General features: G+C 39.1%; 2 protein-coding genes across 8 annotated transcripts in view; one reads left to right on the forward strand and one right to left on the reverse strand.

Annotated features, from left to right (window-relative positions):
* The window catches only part of WDR3 (WD repeat domain 3), a 39,307-nt gene extending 29,437 nt beyond the window's left edge, over positions 1–9,870 (reverse strand). For 2 of the 3 annotated variants that reach the window (XM_028488956.2, XM_007123751.4), the window contains exons 1-4: positions 9,789–9,870; positions 6,053–6,260; positions 4,855–5,064; positions 1,357–1,475 (exon numbers count right to left, since the gene is read on the reverse strand). In XM_028488956.2, coding sequence (XP_028344757.1) covers positions 1,357–1,475; positions 4,855–5,064; positions 6,053–6,223 — 500 coding nt within the window. In that variant the 5' untranslated portion in view covers positions 6,224–6,260; positions 9,789–9,870. Of the gene's footprint in view, positions 1–1,356; positions 1,476–4,854; positions 5,065–6,052; positions 6,261–9,454; positions 9,739–9,788 lie in introns of those variants that run through there. The other variant, XM_007123752.4, reaches the window with a different exon arrangement.
* Positions 9,871–9,951: 81 nt separating this feature from the next.
* The window catches only part of GDAP2 (ganglioside induced differentiation associated protein 2), a 93,259-nt gene continuing 82,796 nt past the window's right edge, over positions 9,952–20,414 (forward strand). For 2 of the 5 annotated variants that reach the window (XM_024119856.3, XM_024119857.3), the window contains exons 1-3: positions 9,956–10,119; positions 18,838–19,080; positions 20,015–20,154. In XM_024119856.3, the coding sequence (XP_023975624.1) occupies positions 18,905–19,080; positions 20,015–20,154 (316 nt within the window). In that variant the 5' untranslated portion in view covers positions 9,956–10,119; positions 18,838–18,904. Of the gene's footprint in view, positions 10,120–18,837; positions 19,081–20,014; positions 20,155–20,414 lie in introns of all 5 variants that reach the window. The other 3 variants (XM_024119858.3, XM_028488957.2, XR_002891223.3) reach the window with 3 other exon arrangements.

Here is a 20,414-nt window from a genome sequence, read left to right on the forward strand (position 1 = left end):
AGAACTTGACCAGTTGACCATCATTTCCATCGCCACAGCATCAACATTCCTTCATTCTAACACACAAACATCTTAGACCTCGCCTGCTCCCTTGTCCCCTATGTCCAGCTAGTCTCTAGGTCCTGAAAACGCCTCCTCTGGGAAGTCTCCAAGCCTCGATTCCTCCCAATCCATTTCTGTACACACACCTGAAGTTAGGTCCTACTGCCCGAATTATTTTAATAACTTATCTGGTCTCTGTCTATTCTGTTCCCTGAACACATCCAATACACTACTGTCAGATAATCTTAATCTTCTAAATTTGCACTAACTCAAGGTTCTCTATGGATTCAAAATCAAGCTCTTCAGCACCATTCCCAAAACCTCCCATTAACTGGCACTTAAATCTCCCTGTCAATGGGCTCTACTATTTCTGCCTCAAATGCCTGTTCCCTGCTTCTTCACCAATGTAAATCTAACATAATCCTGCTTCATGACAAAACTGGAGAAAAACAAAAACCCAATTTACAAAGTCTTTCCCATATAATCCCACCTCACGGTGTTATTTCCTTTCCCTTACATTCCCTAAGCTATAAGGTGTATGTATATTCTAGTAGAACAGTAGAGTCATTGCCTCACAGAATGTGTGTTATCTGAACAGGACACACTAACATCCCTGTATCCTACCCCACAGGAACAAATCCACCACTGGTACAGCATTTTGTGCGGCTCCTCTACACTGCCTTCTGGTTCTTCTATGGTTCTAATTACTATGGTTCTTCTAATCACTGCCTGGCAAAACATAAGATCCCAAACTTCCCAGGGTGGTCATTCCTTAGGAATGGTAACTATTATATTAGTCTGAACTATATGAAATTGCTGATATCTGACCTATCATTTTTAACCCACACAAATGGAAATTTCAAATGGTTCAACCTATGAGATGTTCAGAAGGCCTAAGTATGTAGTATGTCTCTTCTCAAGAGACAGGCTAAAACAAACATTTGGTATTCGCATCTGCCCACTGGCTCCATATTTGGCTTTTCTGACTTTCTAGGGATCCAGAAAGTAGACAGCTCATCCTATACAAGGTCTGTTGAAGAGTTAAGGAATATGGAAAAGCTGAAATCAGGGGAAAATAATGACAAATCAGAAAAGGGAATTTAAAAATGCTATAAATAACTGGATAGCATCTATGACACTGTTTGGGAAGGGAGGGGAAGAGAGAGGAAAAGCAGCGAGAAGAGGAAACTAGCACATGAGCTTGAGTATAGTGCGGAGATACGAGTAAGCAATGAAACAAACTCCCTCTTTGAAAACCTCTCCAATGAATTCACCTAGAGAAAGAAACGGAAACGAAACTTATTATTTCTTTACCTAGTAACTAGCAGATTCCTGTCTCGTAGAAACAATGCTTGTGTAACAGCGTCCTTGTGCCCCTTTAGACGGTAGAGGCCACTTTCATTGATCACATCCCACACGATAATATCTGTGTCCTAAAGGAATCAAATACAGAAGAATTTTCTTTACCACATAAGGCCTAACTTGACAAACAATATTTTTATTACAAAGTTGATATGTAGTCCTTATAGAAAATTTGGAAAACATACAGAAAAGCACAGAGGAACCAAACACCAGTTGATTTCACCATCCAGATATAATCACCACAGATATTTTGTTGTATACTATTCTAGTCTTTATGTATACATACATGTGGTTAACTGAGATCATGCCATTCCTATTATTGTATAACTCTCCTCCTTTTTCTCATTTAATACATTTCCATGTCTTTCCAGACTGTTCTCATTTTTAATGGTCACATAATAACCAACCTTAAGGGTATACCATAATTTACTTTAAATTTTTTCTATTTCAGCCATTTAGGCAGTTTCCAATTTTCTGCTATCATAAATATGTGGAAATGAACATTCTTGTACCTCTATCTTTGTAAGTATCTCTGATAAGAATAAAAACTAAAAAGGGAAATTCTTGGGTTAAAAGGTATTTCTATCTTAAGTCTGCAATTCAGGGTGATCTCCAGAAAGGCTGCACCAATCTAAAGGTCCACCAAGGATATGTATGATGCCAGTTTTCCCATCCCTTCATCTCTGGATATTATCAGTTGCTCAAAAAACAGTGCCAATCTCACAAGTTGAAAGGCTGTCTCAATGTTTATTTGATTTGCATTTCTGAATACCAATGAGAAATTCTGTACATGCTCTATGGTGATTACTGGCCGTTCCGCACCTCCTTTGAACTGCCAAGTCATGTCTTTCATCTTCCTTTGGGTCTTATTTTTCACTTGTTTGTTGGTTATTAAGACATGATATAAATCCTTCCCTTTCATAGTGGAACTATTACTTTCCCTTTTTCATTGTCCTTTATTTTTTCCAGTTTTATTGAAAAAATAATTGACGTACATCACTGTATAAGTTTAAGGCATACAGCATGACAGTTTAATTTACATATATTGTGAAATCACTACCATAATAGGTTCAGCTAACACCCATCTTCTCGTAGATATAATAAAAGGAAAAAAAAAGGAAAAAAAATTTCTCGTGTTGAGAACTCTTAGGATTTACTCTTGACAACTTCTTTATAGTGTTTAGATGCACAAATGTTTTAAATATTCAAATATCAAGCATTCAAATTTATCAGTCTTTTCCTTTATAATTTCTTTCCTTGCTGATATGCTTGAATTCTTTTTCCACCTTGATATCAAATAAATATTTATTTATATATCTTCTAGTTTACTTAAAATATCATGGTTTAATATTTAAGTCTTTAATCCGTGACTCTGGTACACAGCATGAGGTAAAGTTTTAACTTTAAATTTCCCCCCAAATAGTTTTCTCATTTAATACATTTCCATGTCTTTCCAGACTGTTCTCATTTTTAATGGTCACATAATAACCAACCTTAAGGGTATACCATAATTTACTTTAAATTTTTTCTATTTCAGCCATTTAGGCAGTTTCCAATTTTCTGCTATCATAAATATGTGGAAATGAACATTCTTGTACCTCTATCTTTGTAAGTATCTCTGATAAGAATAAAAACTAAAAAGGGAAATTCTTGGGTTAAAAGGTATTTCTATCTTAAGTCTGCAATTCAGGGTGATCTCCAGAAAGGCTGCACCAATCTAAAGGTCCACCAAGGATATGTATGATGCCAGTTTTCCCATCCCTTCATCTCTGGATATTATCAGTTGCTCAAAAAACAGTGCCAATCTCACAAGTTGAAAGGCTGTCTCAATGTTTATTTGATTTGCATTTCTGAATACCAATGAGAAATTCTGTACATGCTCTATGGTGATTACTGGCCGTTCCGCACCTCCTTTGAACTGCCAAGTCATGTCTTTCATCTTCCTTTGGGTCTTATTTTTCACTTGTTTGTTGGTTATTAAGACATGATATAAATCCTTCCCTTTCATAGTGGAACTATTACTTTCCCTTTTTCATTGTCCTTTATTTTTTCCAGTTTTATTGAAAAAATAATTGACGTACATCACTGTATAAGTTTAAGGCATACAGCATGACAGTTTAATTTACATATATTGTGAAATCACTACCATAATAGGTTCAGCTAACACCCATCTTCTCGTAGATATAATAAAAGGAAAAAAAAAGGAAAAAAAATTTCTCGTGTTGAGAACTCTTAGGATTTACTCTTGACAACTTCTTTATAGTGTTTAGATGCACAAATGTTTTAAATATTCAAATATCAAGCATTCAAATTTATCAGTCTTTTCCTTTATAATTTCTTTCCTTGCTGATATGCTTGAATTCTTTTTCCACCTTGATATCAAATAAATATTTATTTATATATCTTCTAGTTTACTTAAAATATCATGGTTTAATATTTAAGTCTTTAATCCGTGACTCTGGTACACAGCATGAGGTAAAGTTTTAACTTTAAATTTCCCCCCAAATAGCCAACTGTTTAAGTCCTGTTTCATAAGTAATCCATCATTTTTCTACTCATCAAAAATGTCATCTTTAAAATATACTAATTAGGTATATCAAGTGGATTTGTTTCTTGGATTCCCATTTGGTTGCAGTCATCTATCTGACTATTTTGTATTAATGCCAGGTTAATATAACACATTATAAGTTATGACTTCATAATGTATTTTAATACCTGAAACTTCTTAAATCTAACCCTGAAAAAAGAAATCTGAAACCGTTTTATTTTTTCCCAAAATTCTGCTATTTATTATTCATTTGTTTTTCCATATATTCTTTTAAGTCATTTGGTCATATTCTAAAAACAAAACAAAAAGACCTTTGGGATATTTAAATTGCTTTATCTGTATAAACTAATTAGAACATACGAGCATCTTCTCAATACTTTGTCTTGCCATTCAAGAACATGGTTTGTGTCTCTATTCACTCAAGTCTTCTGTTACATTCTTTAGTAAAGCTTCACAGTATTTTTGTGTTCATTACTTAACATACTTTTGTAAATGGAATCATTTACATTCTATTTTCTGATGACTGAGATATAGGAAAGCTACCAATTTTACCAAACGAATGGCCAAGAATCATCATTTTGACTCTCCTTTTCCAATTTGTTTTGTTCCCCCAACTTCTGTACTGTTTTGGGTAGCATATCCACAATGATGTTACATAGTAACTATCATGGGCATCCTCATCTTGTTCCTGTATTTAATAGTCTTTTATCAGTGAATCTGACAGGAAACAAAATGAACCACCCAGTTCATATCCATCCTTCTCACTCTATTCTACCATCTATACTATTTTGTACACCGAGTGCCCACTGTTTCACGCAACAATGTTTGTGAATAACCTGCTTCAGCAGCAGCCTTACACTTCTTTCTAGATTAAAGTCTGGGCACCTAATTCAAGGTCTCACCTTGGACCCAGATGCCAGCCTGCCTCCTAGCTGATCATACTTCAAGGAAGTGATTGCTGCTTTGTGTCCATTGAAGGTCACATTTCCTTCCCCACTCAGAAGACTGAAGATTCGGATAGACCCATGCTCATAACCAACAGCTAAGTGCAGCCCATCTGGGGAGGGGCACAAGAAAGTGACTTCGTGTTTAAGCCCCTGAAGGATGAGAATCTGAAATAATAAGAATTACAAACAATGTAGAGGAGTTAAGCATGTCATCAAGGAAAAAGTGTGGGAATAATCAGGCGCAGTAAAATTAAGAGCATCAATAATTCCAAATCACTCTTATGAATAATGATGAGACTCTGGACTCTATCTCAAGTTCTTTAATATAGAAATTATTATTTGTACTGGGTAATGAAACATTCAAGAAAAGGTAAAGCTACACTATACTATTTCTCCAAAGCTCTACATTAGCATAATACATGCCAAAATTTCCCAGGCAATGGAATAAATTACTAAGTCCTTATTCTATGTCAACACCAAATGATTTTCCATAAAGGGTTATAAACACATCCTTGATTTAACTGAGCCCCATCCCAGACACCAACCTGCATGGCACTGGAGTGCTACAGTGATGTATCCCCAAGGGACTCTGGGGGACACTAAGTATAAAAGTATTAACCTCTTGGAGGTCACAAAGTGAGTGGACAAGATCAAAATGCCTGTATTTTGTTTGGCAGAAGTGGTAGGCTTGGGAATTCAGAGTCATACAAAATATCAAAGGCTAGTTTAACAACCGTTGGGCCTCATCTGCATAAGTAAGAAAAAGATTCAGTCAACATAGCAATATTCCTTTTAAATGCTTAATATTCTGTAACTAGTTGTGAGGGCAAGTAGAAGAACTTGAAAAATGGAGAACTGGTAAAGTAGAGAAAAACAAACATGTTGGGAATAATGATTACAAATAATTACATGTAAATATCACTACAAATAAATACCTAAGAGGTAAGCTCATTTGGTTGTGGTTTTCAGAATATAGTGTAGAAAAGCACAATAGAATGTGATACTTGGCTATCTAGATCCAAAGGAAAAAAAATTTCTAGAGGCACACACATAAAACAAAAAATCTGTGCATGACAAAGCGGAGCTCTCCCACTTCTGCCTCCACCCTCAAATACCCATAAATCAATATCAATCTAGGTGATTTCTCACGTACCTTCTCTCCTTTCCTTAAGTCCCAGATGAAAACATGTTCACAGGCTGGTACTGCCACATAGCGTCCTTTTTCACCACGAAGTGTCACAAAGACAATATTACCCTTCTGGCTGCCAATAAGGCCAAAGACTGCACTGGCAACATAGCGTAGGTACTGCCTGGTGAGCCCCATGTTCTAACATCTGATACCACAAGTGAGGCAGCTGCACCTGCAAACAAAGAAAACTGAGTTCTTTGGGTACCTTGGTTCTGCTAGGCTGGCAAACACCAACTGTGTATCATGCGGTTAAAAGTACATGACCTGTGGTTGCTTAACCTTCATTTACTCTGAAGATATTACTGACATAAAATACCCACACATCTCCATTTTTTATTCACTGCTGATTCAATGTGTAATCTCTCACTCCTCAAGTTTCGGATTGGTCACACTGTCATGGCCACCTCACAAATTCTGACATTTGGCCTCAATGCAGCTCAACAATTTGCTTCTGCCCATTCAACTACCATCAAAGTTTTTACACGGCGACGGATAGCCTGAGACTGAAAATATTTATTGGTGAGCATTTATTGTAAACCTACTAATAATGAGACAGGCACTGATCTAGATGCTAGAGATATGGTGTTGAGCAAAACAAAATCCCTGATCTTGTGGCACTTACCTTCGAGCACAGTGGCTCTCAAACTGTAGAATGTATCTAAATCACCCAAGGGATTATGAAAACAAATTGCTGGGAACCACCTACACCGCACATCCCCAGGGCCTCTTTCTGCTTCAGTAGGTCTGGAGTGGGACCCAAGATTTTTCATTTCTAACAAGCTCTCAAGTGATGCTGCTGCTGCGGTTCCCTGCTTTGAGAACTACTGTAACTAACACGTGCAGGTCTGTCCTGGATTTCCAAAGCAGGGCAGCCACCTGCCCTTGGCACACAAAAACTACCACTACAACTTGGCACATTGTTTTTCAAAGTTGCCATAGTTCCTGTGTAACCGAGCAGGACACTACAGGGCCTTCCCAGGTCAGACACCACCGCCGCCCCCCACCCCTCGCCCCGCCACACTGTGTCCTCCACCTGCCTCCCATTAGTAGAAAACCTTTAGCCTCCTAAGCCTTCCCTGAGTTCCAAAGAGCAAATGTAATCAGAGAAGTGAGAAAATGCAGAAACAAAGGAATCAAGCAAGACAAAATAAAAATAGTTTCAGCCATTAAACAAAGTCAAGGATCTTTAGGTCCCTCCTCAAGGGCTATGGAGATAATATTCTGAACCATATCCTTGAGCTGTTTTGCAGATACTGAAGCCCCAACCAGGTGGGAGAAGTTAACTGAATGCTGACCACCAGCACGTAGACTCCAGGCCAGTTGGAACTAGAAGGTTGATGGTGCTGACTCCCAATTACCTCACCACCAACCAATCAGAAGAATGCCCAACAGCTGATCATATGCCCCACCCCCTCTCCCTCACCTTGACTTTAAAAACCTTTCCCTGAAAGCCAGTGTTGGGGAGGGGTGTCTTCTGAGCATCAGCCTCCCCTCCTCCTGAGGGCCCTGCAATAAATGTTGCACTTTCCTTCACCACAACCTGGTGTCAGTAGACTGGCTTGACTGCTCACAGGGGGGCGGACCCAGCTTTGGTTTTAACAACTGCAATAAATCAAATTCACTGAAAACACTTGGTTACCATAAGAGACAACTGGTGAAGGAGATAAATTAAGCTTGTCTGCTCTTAATATGGAAATGTGAAAGGTATTCCCTCAAACACCGGTGCAACTTAAAAAACACAAGAATACTAAACAGAAGTTACAGCCTTCTTCTGGAGCTGTTTTTGTTTGGTGGTGGTGGTGGTTCAGTTTGTTTGGTTTAACGCTACAGGGTCTCTTTCTATTACAACCTGATGTTTTAGTCTACTTTAACAGGAAAATATTCAACGCCTGTACTAATACTTTCTTTTAATGACCACTTACAGGCCTCATTTTTCTTCTCCTAGGAACCAACATAAAGCCAGTTAAAAATGAAGGGAAGATAATATTAACATGGCAAAAACGCTCTTAACCTGGGCCATTTGATCAATTCTTTACCAATTCATCTTACTCCTCTGGCCCCAGCTCCTTAACTGTAATTGCTGTTCATGGTAGTCTTCCACCATCTACCACAGTATTTTCCTTGGAGACTTCATACAGCATGCCTAGGCCCAGGGACCCACCACATCCCTACTTCCAGTCCGGCCCACATACCTAAATACTAATTATATAGCTCCTAGAGCTTATTAGACATCCCCATCCGAACACCTTGCAGTATCACATTTAACGTGTATAAAACCAAACCTACCTTGCTTCCTGAACCCTACTCATTTTTTTCTGACTCTAAAACACACAGCTCTCTAAGCCATTCAGGCTCAAAACCTTGCAGTAACCTTTGGCTCATTAATATTATTTAAACAGCCAATACTGAAAGGGTGCTTACTATATGGTAACTGATACATTAAAACGTACATAACTGAGTAAACACATGCAGTTAATTTCATATTTATTAATTGGATTAATCATAATTAATTAATTGAATTAAGTGGGTTAATACATGTAAAGTGCTTAAAAGGATCCTTCACAGTTACCTTGCAAGATAGGTACTATTCTTATTCCTATTTTACAGACAAGGAAACTAGACACAGACACGTGAAATAGCCAGCTCAAAGTCATTCAGCTGGTTTTAAGTGCCAAAGCCAGATTACAAACCAAACTCCAAAATTTCTTCTTTTAACCACTAAACTAGTTCTCTTTGCCTCCGTCCTCTCTTTTGTCAGAAACTTCTACCTGTTTCTCTGAAGGAGGATCCTTTTCTCTTTCCACTACTTTCTGTTCCAGCTCTTTATCACTGGGTTCCTGCACTATGCAGCACCTCCACCTCCATGTTTTTCATTTTTTTTAAGTCATTAATACTACCTGACTAATCTTTTCAAACGCACTAATTCTACCCCAAAACTCTTTAAGAGCTAAACAGTGTGCACTTTGCAAGAACTCAACCTATCTATTCCTCTTCAGTTCTCCCATAAACTTTTGTTAGGCTAGCTGGTTTCCCTCCTTGTCCTGTCACCTGCCTTCTTCAAACTGTTCCTCTCCCTTAGAATAACATGCATTCGCCCGTCTACCTAAGTGTTACCCTCTGAGGCCCACTTCCTTTGGGGCTAGTCCAATTCTCTAAGCCTTTTCCATTGCCTCAAAACTTCAACGATCTTCCATACAACTTGGTACTGGTCACTTGTGTCTCACATGCATGTGTGTATATGACGCTTTTCGGAGACAGCTCACGACCTAACCTTCCTCTATGCCCCTACCATCCCTGCTTCTTAACCCACAGCCCCCGAAAACATGCTTCTATGATGCGCTGAAAGGCTGGACCGCCGGAACAGACCTGTCAGATGTCCCTAAACCAATTCTTCAGTCAGGAGAGGGTGAACTGGGGGTTCCGCACACCCACCACGCTGCCAGACCATCCTCAGGAAAGCCCTGCAGGCGCCGGGTGAACGAGCTCAACACCGCACGCGCCAGCTTCGAGTGTCCGCGTCCGGCTTCCCGGGGACGGCGGTGGGGCTCCCGCAGTGGCCCAGGTGCCCCTCCACCCTCGAGACCGGCCCCAAATCCCCCTGCCTCGCCCGCTGCTAGCACCAGGAAGGCCTCAGCGAGGACCAAACAAACCCGAGGAGCGGAGCAAAAGCGCTCGTCCGCCGCGCACCTACGACGCCTACCTTGGCCTCCACGAGGATCGGGCTGATTAGACCCGCCCTTCGAACCCACCCCTTCCGGGTCCGCTCAAGGAGCCTCTTCCGCCCGACGCTCCCTTTGCCTTCTGGGGAAAATGACGTAAGAGCTGGGCTCTAATTGGTGAGCGCCGGCCGGGAGCGGAAGGCGGTGTTTCGCCTGCCGGGGCTCCTGCAGCTGGTCTTTCCAGCCTCCTGGGACATTGGCTGCTTTACCGCCGAACTCCTGGCAAGGCTTGTCCGGGGATGCCGCTCGGCCGCTTTCCACGAGGAACTTAACCCGCCGTGCCTACCTCCCGGATGGGACCGCCGGAATGCTGTGAGAGGCGGGACGCAGGCCGGGAAGGAAGGCGGGGCGGAGCGGGCCGGGGGCGCGGCGGGAGGCGCACTGGACTCGGCCAGGGCTGGGGGTTCGGGCATAGTTTTTGTCAGTTCTCCGCAAAAATGAGCCTGGCGCTCCCCCCCTCCGCTGTTGGTCTGGTTCCTCTCGCCCGAGGCGCTGTCGGGGAGAAGTTACCCACCAGAAGATAGAGGATAGGCAGACCCGGGCACAAGGGACAGTGGTGCTCTAGCCCCTGGGGAGGCGCGCGCCCTGGGGTGCAGGAGTCGAGTTTGTGTGCTCCCGTGTGGACTGGGCGTTTCACGGACCGAGAGCTGCTCGAATCAGGGCTGGGTAGGCGCTGAGCCCAGGATGCTGAGTTGTCTGGATCTCCGCAGTCCCTGGAGTGACATTGGTCTGGCTTTCGGTTTCCGCTCCTTGGTCGCCGGAGGGGGAAGTGACCAGGGCTGACTCCTCCTTGCTTGGTAATTGAAGCTTTAGGTGCTCTGTCACCAAGTGGGAATTAGCTTTTCTTTCTTGCAGTTTTGTCCGATTTTATTCTTGGGCTGCATAAAAGTGTTTAGAAAGGGGTTCTGATGTCTGTAGCTGTGGAAGATTAAAGCTAATATATAGGTATATAAAAGAAATAAGCCTGTGCCTTCAAGATAGCTGCAGCCAGCTTAGAAAATAGACCTTTGTCTATATTACCTGATTTTCTTCGGGCGTTTCTTGAGTTTTTAAGACATGTTCACCTAGTCTGCCATATTCAAGAAAATGATAAGAGTAGAGAATGGATATGATCAGGTTGTAAATAGACGTAACAGTGTAGGTGTTTGAAACAAGCCTATGGTGGGTTGGATGAATGAGAAGGGAGGAAATTGTGGCAACAGACTTATTTCAGTTAAGTTTGATAGGGAAGGGAGCATTTAGGTGAGCGTGTATGGCTAATATACGAAAAAATGTGTATATATATGAGGAAAAAACGTGCTTTAATACATAGTCTAGATTCCATCTCGATGACACCCCTTGTATTATCTGATTCTAAGAAAGTTATTTTACAGCTGTATAAACTGTAGATAACTACTGTCAATACTAAATCATTTTATCTGTAGACTTGAAAATTCTACATGTCTTTTAGAGGTTGAGTGGAAGTTTTGCCTCACGTACATTCATTTCAGTATACCTGATCTATTAATGAGGCCAATTTTGGGACTCCCTTTATCAACCATCTGGCTGGTTCCTTTGTGAGTTAAATAAAATCTTGAACCATGTTTATTTTTGTATTAGAATGAGTCATGATTTTATCTTTAAAAAATTAATTTAACATTATCAAATATTATGGAAAAGGACAATCACAAATGGAAAAAATAATTTTGTTTTATTTATTATTATTATGTTTTGGCCGCATCGCGCGGCTTACCGATCTTAGTTCCCTGATCAGGGATCGAACCTGCTCCCTCTCCAGTCCTAACCACTGGACCGCCAGGGAATTCCCAGAAAAAATAATTTTAATGAAAGTTGTTGTAAGCAACTTCGATTGAGTGCTAAGATAATGCATCTTATAACTTCCCAATGCACTACTTCAAGAGCATAACCTTAGTTTCTTAAGTTTCAGAATTGCTCAATGTATTAATTTTATAATTGAAACGTAGTAAAGTTCTTTTTTTTTTTGATTCAAAACTTTAACAATAAGTTGTGCCAGTAGAAGCGCTTCAAAGGCAACGATATATCAATAAATAATAGTTAAATCGAGTTCCTGAGAAAGAACCTACCACGTGACAGTCTGTCAGAGCGTAAATAACAACACGGCGTTACTGCAAAACTAGAGAAACACTGACAGTCACGACACAGCACAGCAGACCCAGAACCATCTTCTTCAGTTTAGACATCGATAGACGAAACATAGTAAAGTTCTTTTAATATGAAGGTGGTACTACTAACTCACCATTAGAGAGAGCATGTGTTTGGCTGGTTTTGAATGATGGTGTTAAATTTGACCTGGGTTATTGACACAACTTACAAATCTTTTTGTTATACTGTATTTATTGTTGACATATTTGACTGCTTCCATTTGTTTTTCCATCTAAGTAACTTTCTAAAAAGAAAAAGTCATTCTTTCTATTTGCATAGAATGATTCTTAAATATAATAGATTTGGTGTTGGGATAGGGGTATTGTGCAGAAATATCTAAGAACCTTGAAGTTTAAAATATTGAAATACAAAGACATAAAGACATAAAGAATGGTAAACCTATAATTTATACAAAAACAGTGAAATAGAGCTGGTAATGAATGGAGGTCAAAAGCATGGACCAGCTCTCTTTGTACTTTTATCCAGGCCTATCTAATCAATGTAAGCATTTTGAAGAATAAGAAAACAGATTTAAAGTTCTTTTCTCTTTTAAATGATATCATTTTCTCTTTATTCAGACAAAAAATCAGATTTTTTTGAGACAGTGATCCAAGACGTTCTGCCTGATTCTGTCCTGTCTTGAACAATAAAAGTCTAATCCCTCTAACCAATCCAATTAATCATATAAAGCACTATTTGGAGGACTTCTTAAACTAAAAGATGACAAGATTTTGAGGGAAAAAAAGATGAGTTACAGTGTAATAAGAACTGTTACATACTCATTACTAATTTGAATTGTAAAAGATGCATAGTGGGTTCTCTTTATATTCATCTAGGGAGGTACTGAAGATAACTCTTAAGATAGTATGGCTAAGGAAATAGATCTGATTCTGCAATCTTCTGTTTGTTACATGTAAACTTTGAGATCCTGGGACGTAAATGTCTTGCTTCAGGAGCGTTTTTACTAAGGTTTTGTGTTTGCTTATGAACCTGTTCAAAATACAGAACTGATCAATTGATTTTCAGTGGAAAGTCCTGCTCCTCTTTAATGTTATCCAAAATTCTGGCTAAAGCTGTAGATTATTGTAGCCTTCCCCTCCTCCTTTCCTTACCTGAGCACTCTGTATTCTATCACTGGGATTCCTAATTTGAGTCTGGGAAACCCCTCAGATTTTTTTCCAGACCTGTGCTTGTATGAGCTCATGTAGTCACAATTTGGGTGATGAAAGGGTTTTTATATTTCATGTAATTCTCCAAGGGGTCTGTGACTCCAAGAATGTTAAGAACCACTGTTCCTTAAGGATCAGGGATCAGATTTTCCTGCCTAGCTTGGCTTTGCTGCTCCATTTGCTTTATTGCCAAGGTGTGTGTGTTGGGGGAGGGGGAGATTTAAATCTCTTTTTGATGAGAAAAATACATTTCTGTTTAGAGATGGAGCTGAAAATAATTCATTGCTAAATGCCATGACACCTTCATATAATGCCATTAAATTTTGCTGTACAGTAAGAGCTCTGAACATTACCTATTACTCATTTAACGCTCAGTATCTTGTGTGTCACAATGACTTTTAAGATCTTGGAAGAAGATCTAACAAACTATACTGACAAGGTGTGGTTGGACATGTAGGAGAACCACCAGAGTGTACTGTCAAAGAAGATAATAGAGTTTCAGGGAGGGAATAGTCGATAGTGGATGCAGCTAAAATTTGATTAGCTCTTGGACTTGACATTTGGAGAATTATTGTTGACCTTGAAAAAGCAGTTTTAGTATTGTTATAGAGATGGAAGCAGAACTGCAGTGGATTGAATAAATGGAGGAAAAGGAAGTAGAGCTCAAAACAGATTACTCTTAAAGTTAAATGGTGAAAAGAGGAGTTTGTTGGTATTCTGAAGAAATGGGGTAGGGAAAAAATTTGAGAGTAAGAGACTCAGGGGAAGGAGAGATCAGGTGTAGTGAAGGGATACTTGATGTTATTACATTCTCTTAGAGGAAAGCTAGTCAGGTGCAGTAAAATGCTTAAATGAAGGTGATTTGGCAGGCTTAAAAGTGTGGAATATACCCGAAAATCACTTGGAAGTTGGAAAGAGTGAGTGAAGATAGAGACATTTTGAGTTGGAGAGAAGTTAAGATAATTTGAACAATGACTTCTCTTTTCTCAGGGAATCAGGAAAGGAGGAAGGCAATGTGATATGATGTAATGGAAATGGCATGGGTTTTAGTGCCAGCTGGTCTTTGATTTGGATCTCAAGGTACCACTTATTAGTTCTGTTACCTTGAGCTGGCAATTGAGCCTCTGGGTCTTGGTGCCCTCACTGTAAAATAAGTGTTCTGATACCTACTTTGCAGGATTATTGTAAGGATTAGAAAGCATATTTGTAACATATCTAATACCCTGTGGTTCACTGTAACTTCCACAGTTGGCCTTCTTTTGTTCCTTTAGTGTCTTAGGCTCTTTCCTGTCTTAAGGCGCCCAGATGTACCCTTTCCCCAGCCTGTAAAACTCTTCTACTTTTGGTCTCAACTCTATCTGGAAGAGACATTCTCTGCCTCTTCAATTTAAATAGCTCCCCCCTTCTTTGTTGTAGGACACTTATCACAGATTTTAACTATGTATGTATTTCTACGATTATATCTTTGTGTGATTTTTGTGGGGCTATCTCTTCCATTAGACAGAGACCCAGCACTTAACAGTGCTTGAATGAATGAATGCCTGGAACATAATAGGCAAATAAGCATTTATTACCTCACAGTTTTTATGGGTCAGGAATTCAAAAGTTGCTTAGTCTTGTGGTTCTGGCTCAGGGTTTCTCATGAGGTTGTGGTCAAGATGTCAGCTGGGGCTGGAGGATCCAAGGTGATTCATTCCCATGTCTGGCAATTCATGCTGGTTGTTGGCAGGAACTCTCAGCTTCTCCCGACAGGGGCTTTTCCATGAGCTGCATGAGTGTCCGCATGTCATGAGAGCTCACTTCCCCAGAACAAGCAGTCCAAGAGAGCATGGCAGAAGCCACAATATCTTTTATGATCCATCCGTGGAAGTCACACACTGTCATTTCTGCAATATCCAGTTGGGTACACTGGCCAGCCTTATTCATTATGGGAGGCATCTACACAAGGGCATTAATATCAGGAGGCAGGTATCATTGAAGGACATCTTGGAGGCTGTCTATCACAGATGCTGTGTGGAATAGCATAGAGTCATCCAAGAATGACTCAAAACAATTTTCTGTTAGTGTTGATGGAGGGCTAAGCTAACATAGGAAACCATGTATTTGTTTTGACAGCAGAGAGGATAACTTCTGTTTTTTTTTTCCCCTACTGGCACAGGAGCAGATCAGAGAAAACAGATGTAGGCTTGATCTAGGCGTTAGGCATTAACAAGTCATTACAAGGGCAGACACTGAGATAAATAAGAGGGTATCTTAATTCACCAATTTGTTTTTGGTTTATCTGATGCTCGTTAGAGAGTCTTTGACAGTGAGTGTCTTCATCTTTGCCACACATGAAAACATCTCTTTATCTCAGCAGTGGTGCAGGTGACTTTCACATTGGCTCTGAGAAAGTTATAACTTTTATTGTGCCTTACTTGGTGCCAGGTGCTCTGCTATGCAGTTTTATTTTAAAGATTCTTTTGATATGGACCATTTTTTTAAAGTCTTTATTGAATTTGTTACAGTGTTGCTTCTGTTTTATGTTTTTTTGATTTTTTGGCCGAGAGGCATGTGGGATCTTAACTCCCCAACCAGGGATCAAACCTGCACCCCCTATATTGGAAGGCAGAGTCTTAACCACTGGACCTCCAGGGAAGTCCCTGCTGTACAATTTTAATACAGATTATATCATTTAATTCTCACAATAACCATAGTAGTACATTACTCCTATTTTAGAAATAAGAAAACTCTGGTTTAGAGTCAAGGATAATATGACTATTAGGTGGTAGGTCCTCAACCCAAACTCAGGCCTTCTGATAACAGAGCCCAAGCTTTTACCATTCTGCTTCTGCCTCAAAGTGTAATTGCATATGGAAATATTTACCTTAAAATACTAAAGAAACCGGATTCAAAATTGTACGTACCTTATGATTTTACCTATCACAGAAAAAGGTAGGAACTACATTTTGGTATCTTTCAAATGTTCTATAAGTGAGTATTACTTAGAATTGGAAAGAAAAGTTATTTTAAAGAAGTGATTTTGTCCTGTAATTTGACATTCAAGTTTGCAAAATGAAAACTGTTTGTTTTTAATGGACTTTTTAATATTATGGTTAAGAAATTTCAGCATGAGTTGTCACCAAAAACCTGTGGATAATTTTTTGAAATTATGAATTTCTGCAGGGTGTCATTCCATTGAGCTCAAGGCGGTTCAGCCATAGACAGTGAGTGTGGCCTTCACTTGTACTCTGTTCAGCTTGTCCAGTTCCAGGCTGAATACTTGTGAACAGATCAACAGGACTTGTGGTTGCCTCTAGTTTCAAAGGCCAATTGGATGGACTAAACACCAACTTCTAGATAAAATTAGTATCTTTATTTAAAAATAATATCAAAGGAGTACTTAGTAACAAATAAGAATAATCCTCCGATACAATTTTATCCTGGTATGATCTACAAGGCCTTTCTGAAATTGTTATATAAATGAGCACATTTCCTACCACACAGTGTTGGTGCAGGAATTAGAATATTGTGTCAAATACATGGTTCATTCCAATTAGTATCCCATGTCTCTCAGGAAGAAACAGCAAGAAATTAGGTATAGAAGGGCATGCTTTTTCTTCTTGACTTAACAAACATTAGGATCATACAAGAAAGCTTCTCAGGAAGTTCACATACCAGCTGTCATTCCCTAATCATCTCTCTCTCATGTATGTTCATTGTTACCAGCGATCTCCAATTTACCAAACTGACTAATTAGTTCTTAGTCCTTACTCAACCTTTCAGTAGAATTTAACCCTAGATGATCCCTCTTGAGCTTTCTGTCTAAAATTACTTTCTTCCCTTGGCTTTTAGGGTACCACACTTTCCATATCTTCCTTCCATTCTTATCAATGCTTTTCTATCTCTGTTTTTTTTTTTTTTTTAGACTTTTCCTCTTTCCAGCCTCTAAATTTGGCCTTAGGACTCAGTCCTTGGATCTATTCTCTATTTGCATTTTCTCTCTTGGTGGTCTTAAATACCATCCATATGCTGAGACTTCCAAATTTATATCTTTAGCCTGACCTCTCCTCTGGGCTCTAGACTCATGTAGCCAGCCAATTGCATGTTTGATATACATACTTGGGCATATAATGGGCATCTCAAACTAACACATGCAAAAACATAAGGAAAAAAATACCTCGATTATTACTCCACCTGCAACCTACTCCAGTCTTTTCCTTCTCTATAAGTAGCATTACCATCTATTTAATTGCTCAAGCAGGAAATCTAGGAGTAACCTTTGATTCTGTTCTTTGCCCTCACCCCCTCAGGTGCATTTAGAAAGTCTTGTTGACCCTACCTTCAAAATTCATTCCAATTCTAACCATTCCTCACCACCTTCATCACCATCACCTAGATTACTCCAGTCGTTTTCTACTGGTCTCTGCTTTTACTCTTGCCCCCACTCAGTTTCACTGTAGCTAGAGTAATCTTTTCAAATATTTATATTAAGTCATTATCCTTATAGGGACCCTCTAATAGCCTACCCTCAGTTACATTAAGATCTAAACTTCTTATCATGGCTTACAAACTAGATCATCTGGCCTTTCCTTGGCTCACCAACCTCATCACCTGCTACTCATTACCTAGCTCACTGTACTCTAGCCAAACCAGCCTCTACGCTCTTCTGGAATAGACCAAGCTCCTCCCTGCCCTTTTGGCCTTTGTACTTGCCATTCCCTCTGCCTGACGCACCCTCCAGAGCTTCACATGGCTTGCTCTCTCACTTTATTTAGCTCTCTGCTCAGATATAACCTTTTTCTTATAATACTCACTGCCTCCAGTCGTTCTATTAGATACCTGCTTGCTTGTTTATCGTTTTTCATTTGCTTTCAAGGAAGCATCAGCTCTCTAAGGGTAGGGACTTGCTCTGTCTTATTTACTGTGTCCCCAGTAACTAGAACAATACCTGACACATAATAAATAGCTGCTTATAAAGATTTATTGAATGAACGAATCTACCATTTTACTGAAATAGCTATCTGACTTATTGCCAAATGAAGTGTCATGTTAAACTTCCCATGAGTTTCTGTGGTACTTGACACTACGTGTCTTCCTATCACCCTTCTCTTCTAATTTCTACATTTCTGTACAACCAACCTTGTACCACATCGGTGTCTCATATACTATATTCTATAAATTGTCAAATCCTGTTAATTTTTCCTTTGTATATTGCCTCACAAATCTATGCCTTCCTCTCCATCTGTTTCTCTACATAGTTCAGACGTTTATCTCTTACTACCTGATTGCAGTAACCTCCCTGCTTCTCATCCTCTATATTAGACTGAACTTTTTAAGTTGTACATATTATTTATCTTTGTATCTCTTGCAGCACCTGACACTCCCCCTACCCCGCCAATAGCAGACACTCAATGAATGTTGAATGAATAGTCTTGTGTTTCTGGAAAGTAGAATTGATGGGCCATGTGATTATTTAAATGACTGTAATTCTTTAAAAATAATTTGTGTTTAAATAATCCCTCTTTCTTCCTGTTTTAAAAAAGCCATAGTAATTCATTGTTGTACGTTTGATTTTTTAATGGACTGTTTAAGTGACTATAATCACACAATGTATTATTGGAGCATTTCACAGCAGAGTTTTGTTTTTTACTCTAATAGAAGTAAAGTAATAATACCTGTGCTTCTCTATTAAAATGATTCTTTCTTTTCTCTTAAGCTAAAGTCTACAGTGAATATTGAATTGCTGAGGAATTTGGGAAAAGACAAGCTGAAGTTCCCATTCCATGGATCCCTTGGGTGCACCTTCCCAGTTTGTGGATGTGGATACACTACCAAGCTGGGGCAATTCTTGTGAAGAACAATTAACTACTTCTGATACGGCAGCTGAAACATATCAGGAAGAGACTATTAGATCACCTTTTCTTTACAATAAGGATATCAATGGAAAAGTGGTTCTCTGGTAATTCCTTGGTTAAATCATATCATGATATAATAATACTTTCTCATAATTTATTCTAATTTCTTTTTTTCATAATTTTTCTAAACTCTTTGTGAACCCTTGCATTATTGAAATATTACTTTGCATACACATTTACAGCTTTATTGAGACAAAATTAACATACAATAAACTGCATATATTTAAAGTGTACAGTTGGTAAATTTTGACATGTATACACCCATGAACCCATCACCAGAATCAAGATAGTGAATATATTTATCACCCCAGAAGTTTTTTTGTGTCCCTTGGTAATCCCTCTCTCCTGCCCCTCCCTGCTTCAACATCCCCAAGCAATCATTCATCTTTCTGTCACTATAGATTAGTATGCATTTTCTAGAGCTTTATATAAATGGAATTGTGTACTCTTTTTTTAGTCTGGCCTCTTTCATTCAGCACAATTATTTGAAAGTTCATCTGTGTTGTTGCATGTAGTAATAGTAGTACATTTCTGTTTTTAAAAAAAGCTTTAGAGATGTAATTCATATACCATACAAATGCACTAGTTTAAATTGTACAAGTCAGTGGTTTTTAGTATATTCACAAAATTGTGCAACCGTCACCAGAGTCAATTTTAGAACATTTTCATCACCCCAAAGTCCTGTTCCCATTAGCTGTCACTCCCCATCTCACACACATCTCTTACGTGAGAAGCAAAGGAATGACATGATGGTTTTGTGGGTTTCAGGGTTATAGCAATTGCGTTCAAGATCTATCTGAGATGCCATATTAGCCTTTCTGAATCAGGAACAACTTTTTACTATTGCTTAAGCTTGTGAACTGGTAAAACCAATGTTGTGAAGGAAGTGAAGATAGAATGTTTTGAAACAATTAGAAACTAGCTTTCTTATCTGCCTCCTCTTCCCCACACTTGCTCTTATTTATTTATTTTCCTCAGGAAAGGAGATGTGGCATTACTCAACTGTACAGCTATTGTGAATACCAGCAATGAAAGTCTTACTGATAAGAATCCTGTGTCAGAAAGTATCTTCATGCTTGCAGGGCCTGATTTGAAGGAGGACCTCCAGAAACTTAGAGGTGAGTGTTAGTGCTTAGGAAACATTTATTTTGATGTTTGAAGAAGTATGTTTTATGTGTAAGTGAGAAACTAAGTAGATGTAGCTCTTTTGTTGTTGTTAAAACTAAATAAATACAGCCTTTGAAAAACCTATAATGTGTAAGAAGCTGAGTGCTGAGACTTTACTTGGTAAAACCCCTGTCGTGTTCCTGAATTTTAAAATGACAGTCATCATAGCCAGTTAGATTTTTTTTTTTTTTTTTTTTTTGTGGTACGCGGG

This window comes from Physeter macrocephalus, chromosome 4 (genome assembly GCF_002837175.3).
Source record: "Physeter macrocephalus isolate SW-GA chromosome 4, ASM283717v5, whole genome shotgun sequence".
NCBI lineage: Eukaryota > Metazoa > Chordata > Mammalia > Artiodactyla > Physeteridae > Physeter > Physeter macrocephalus.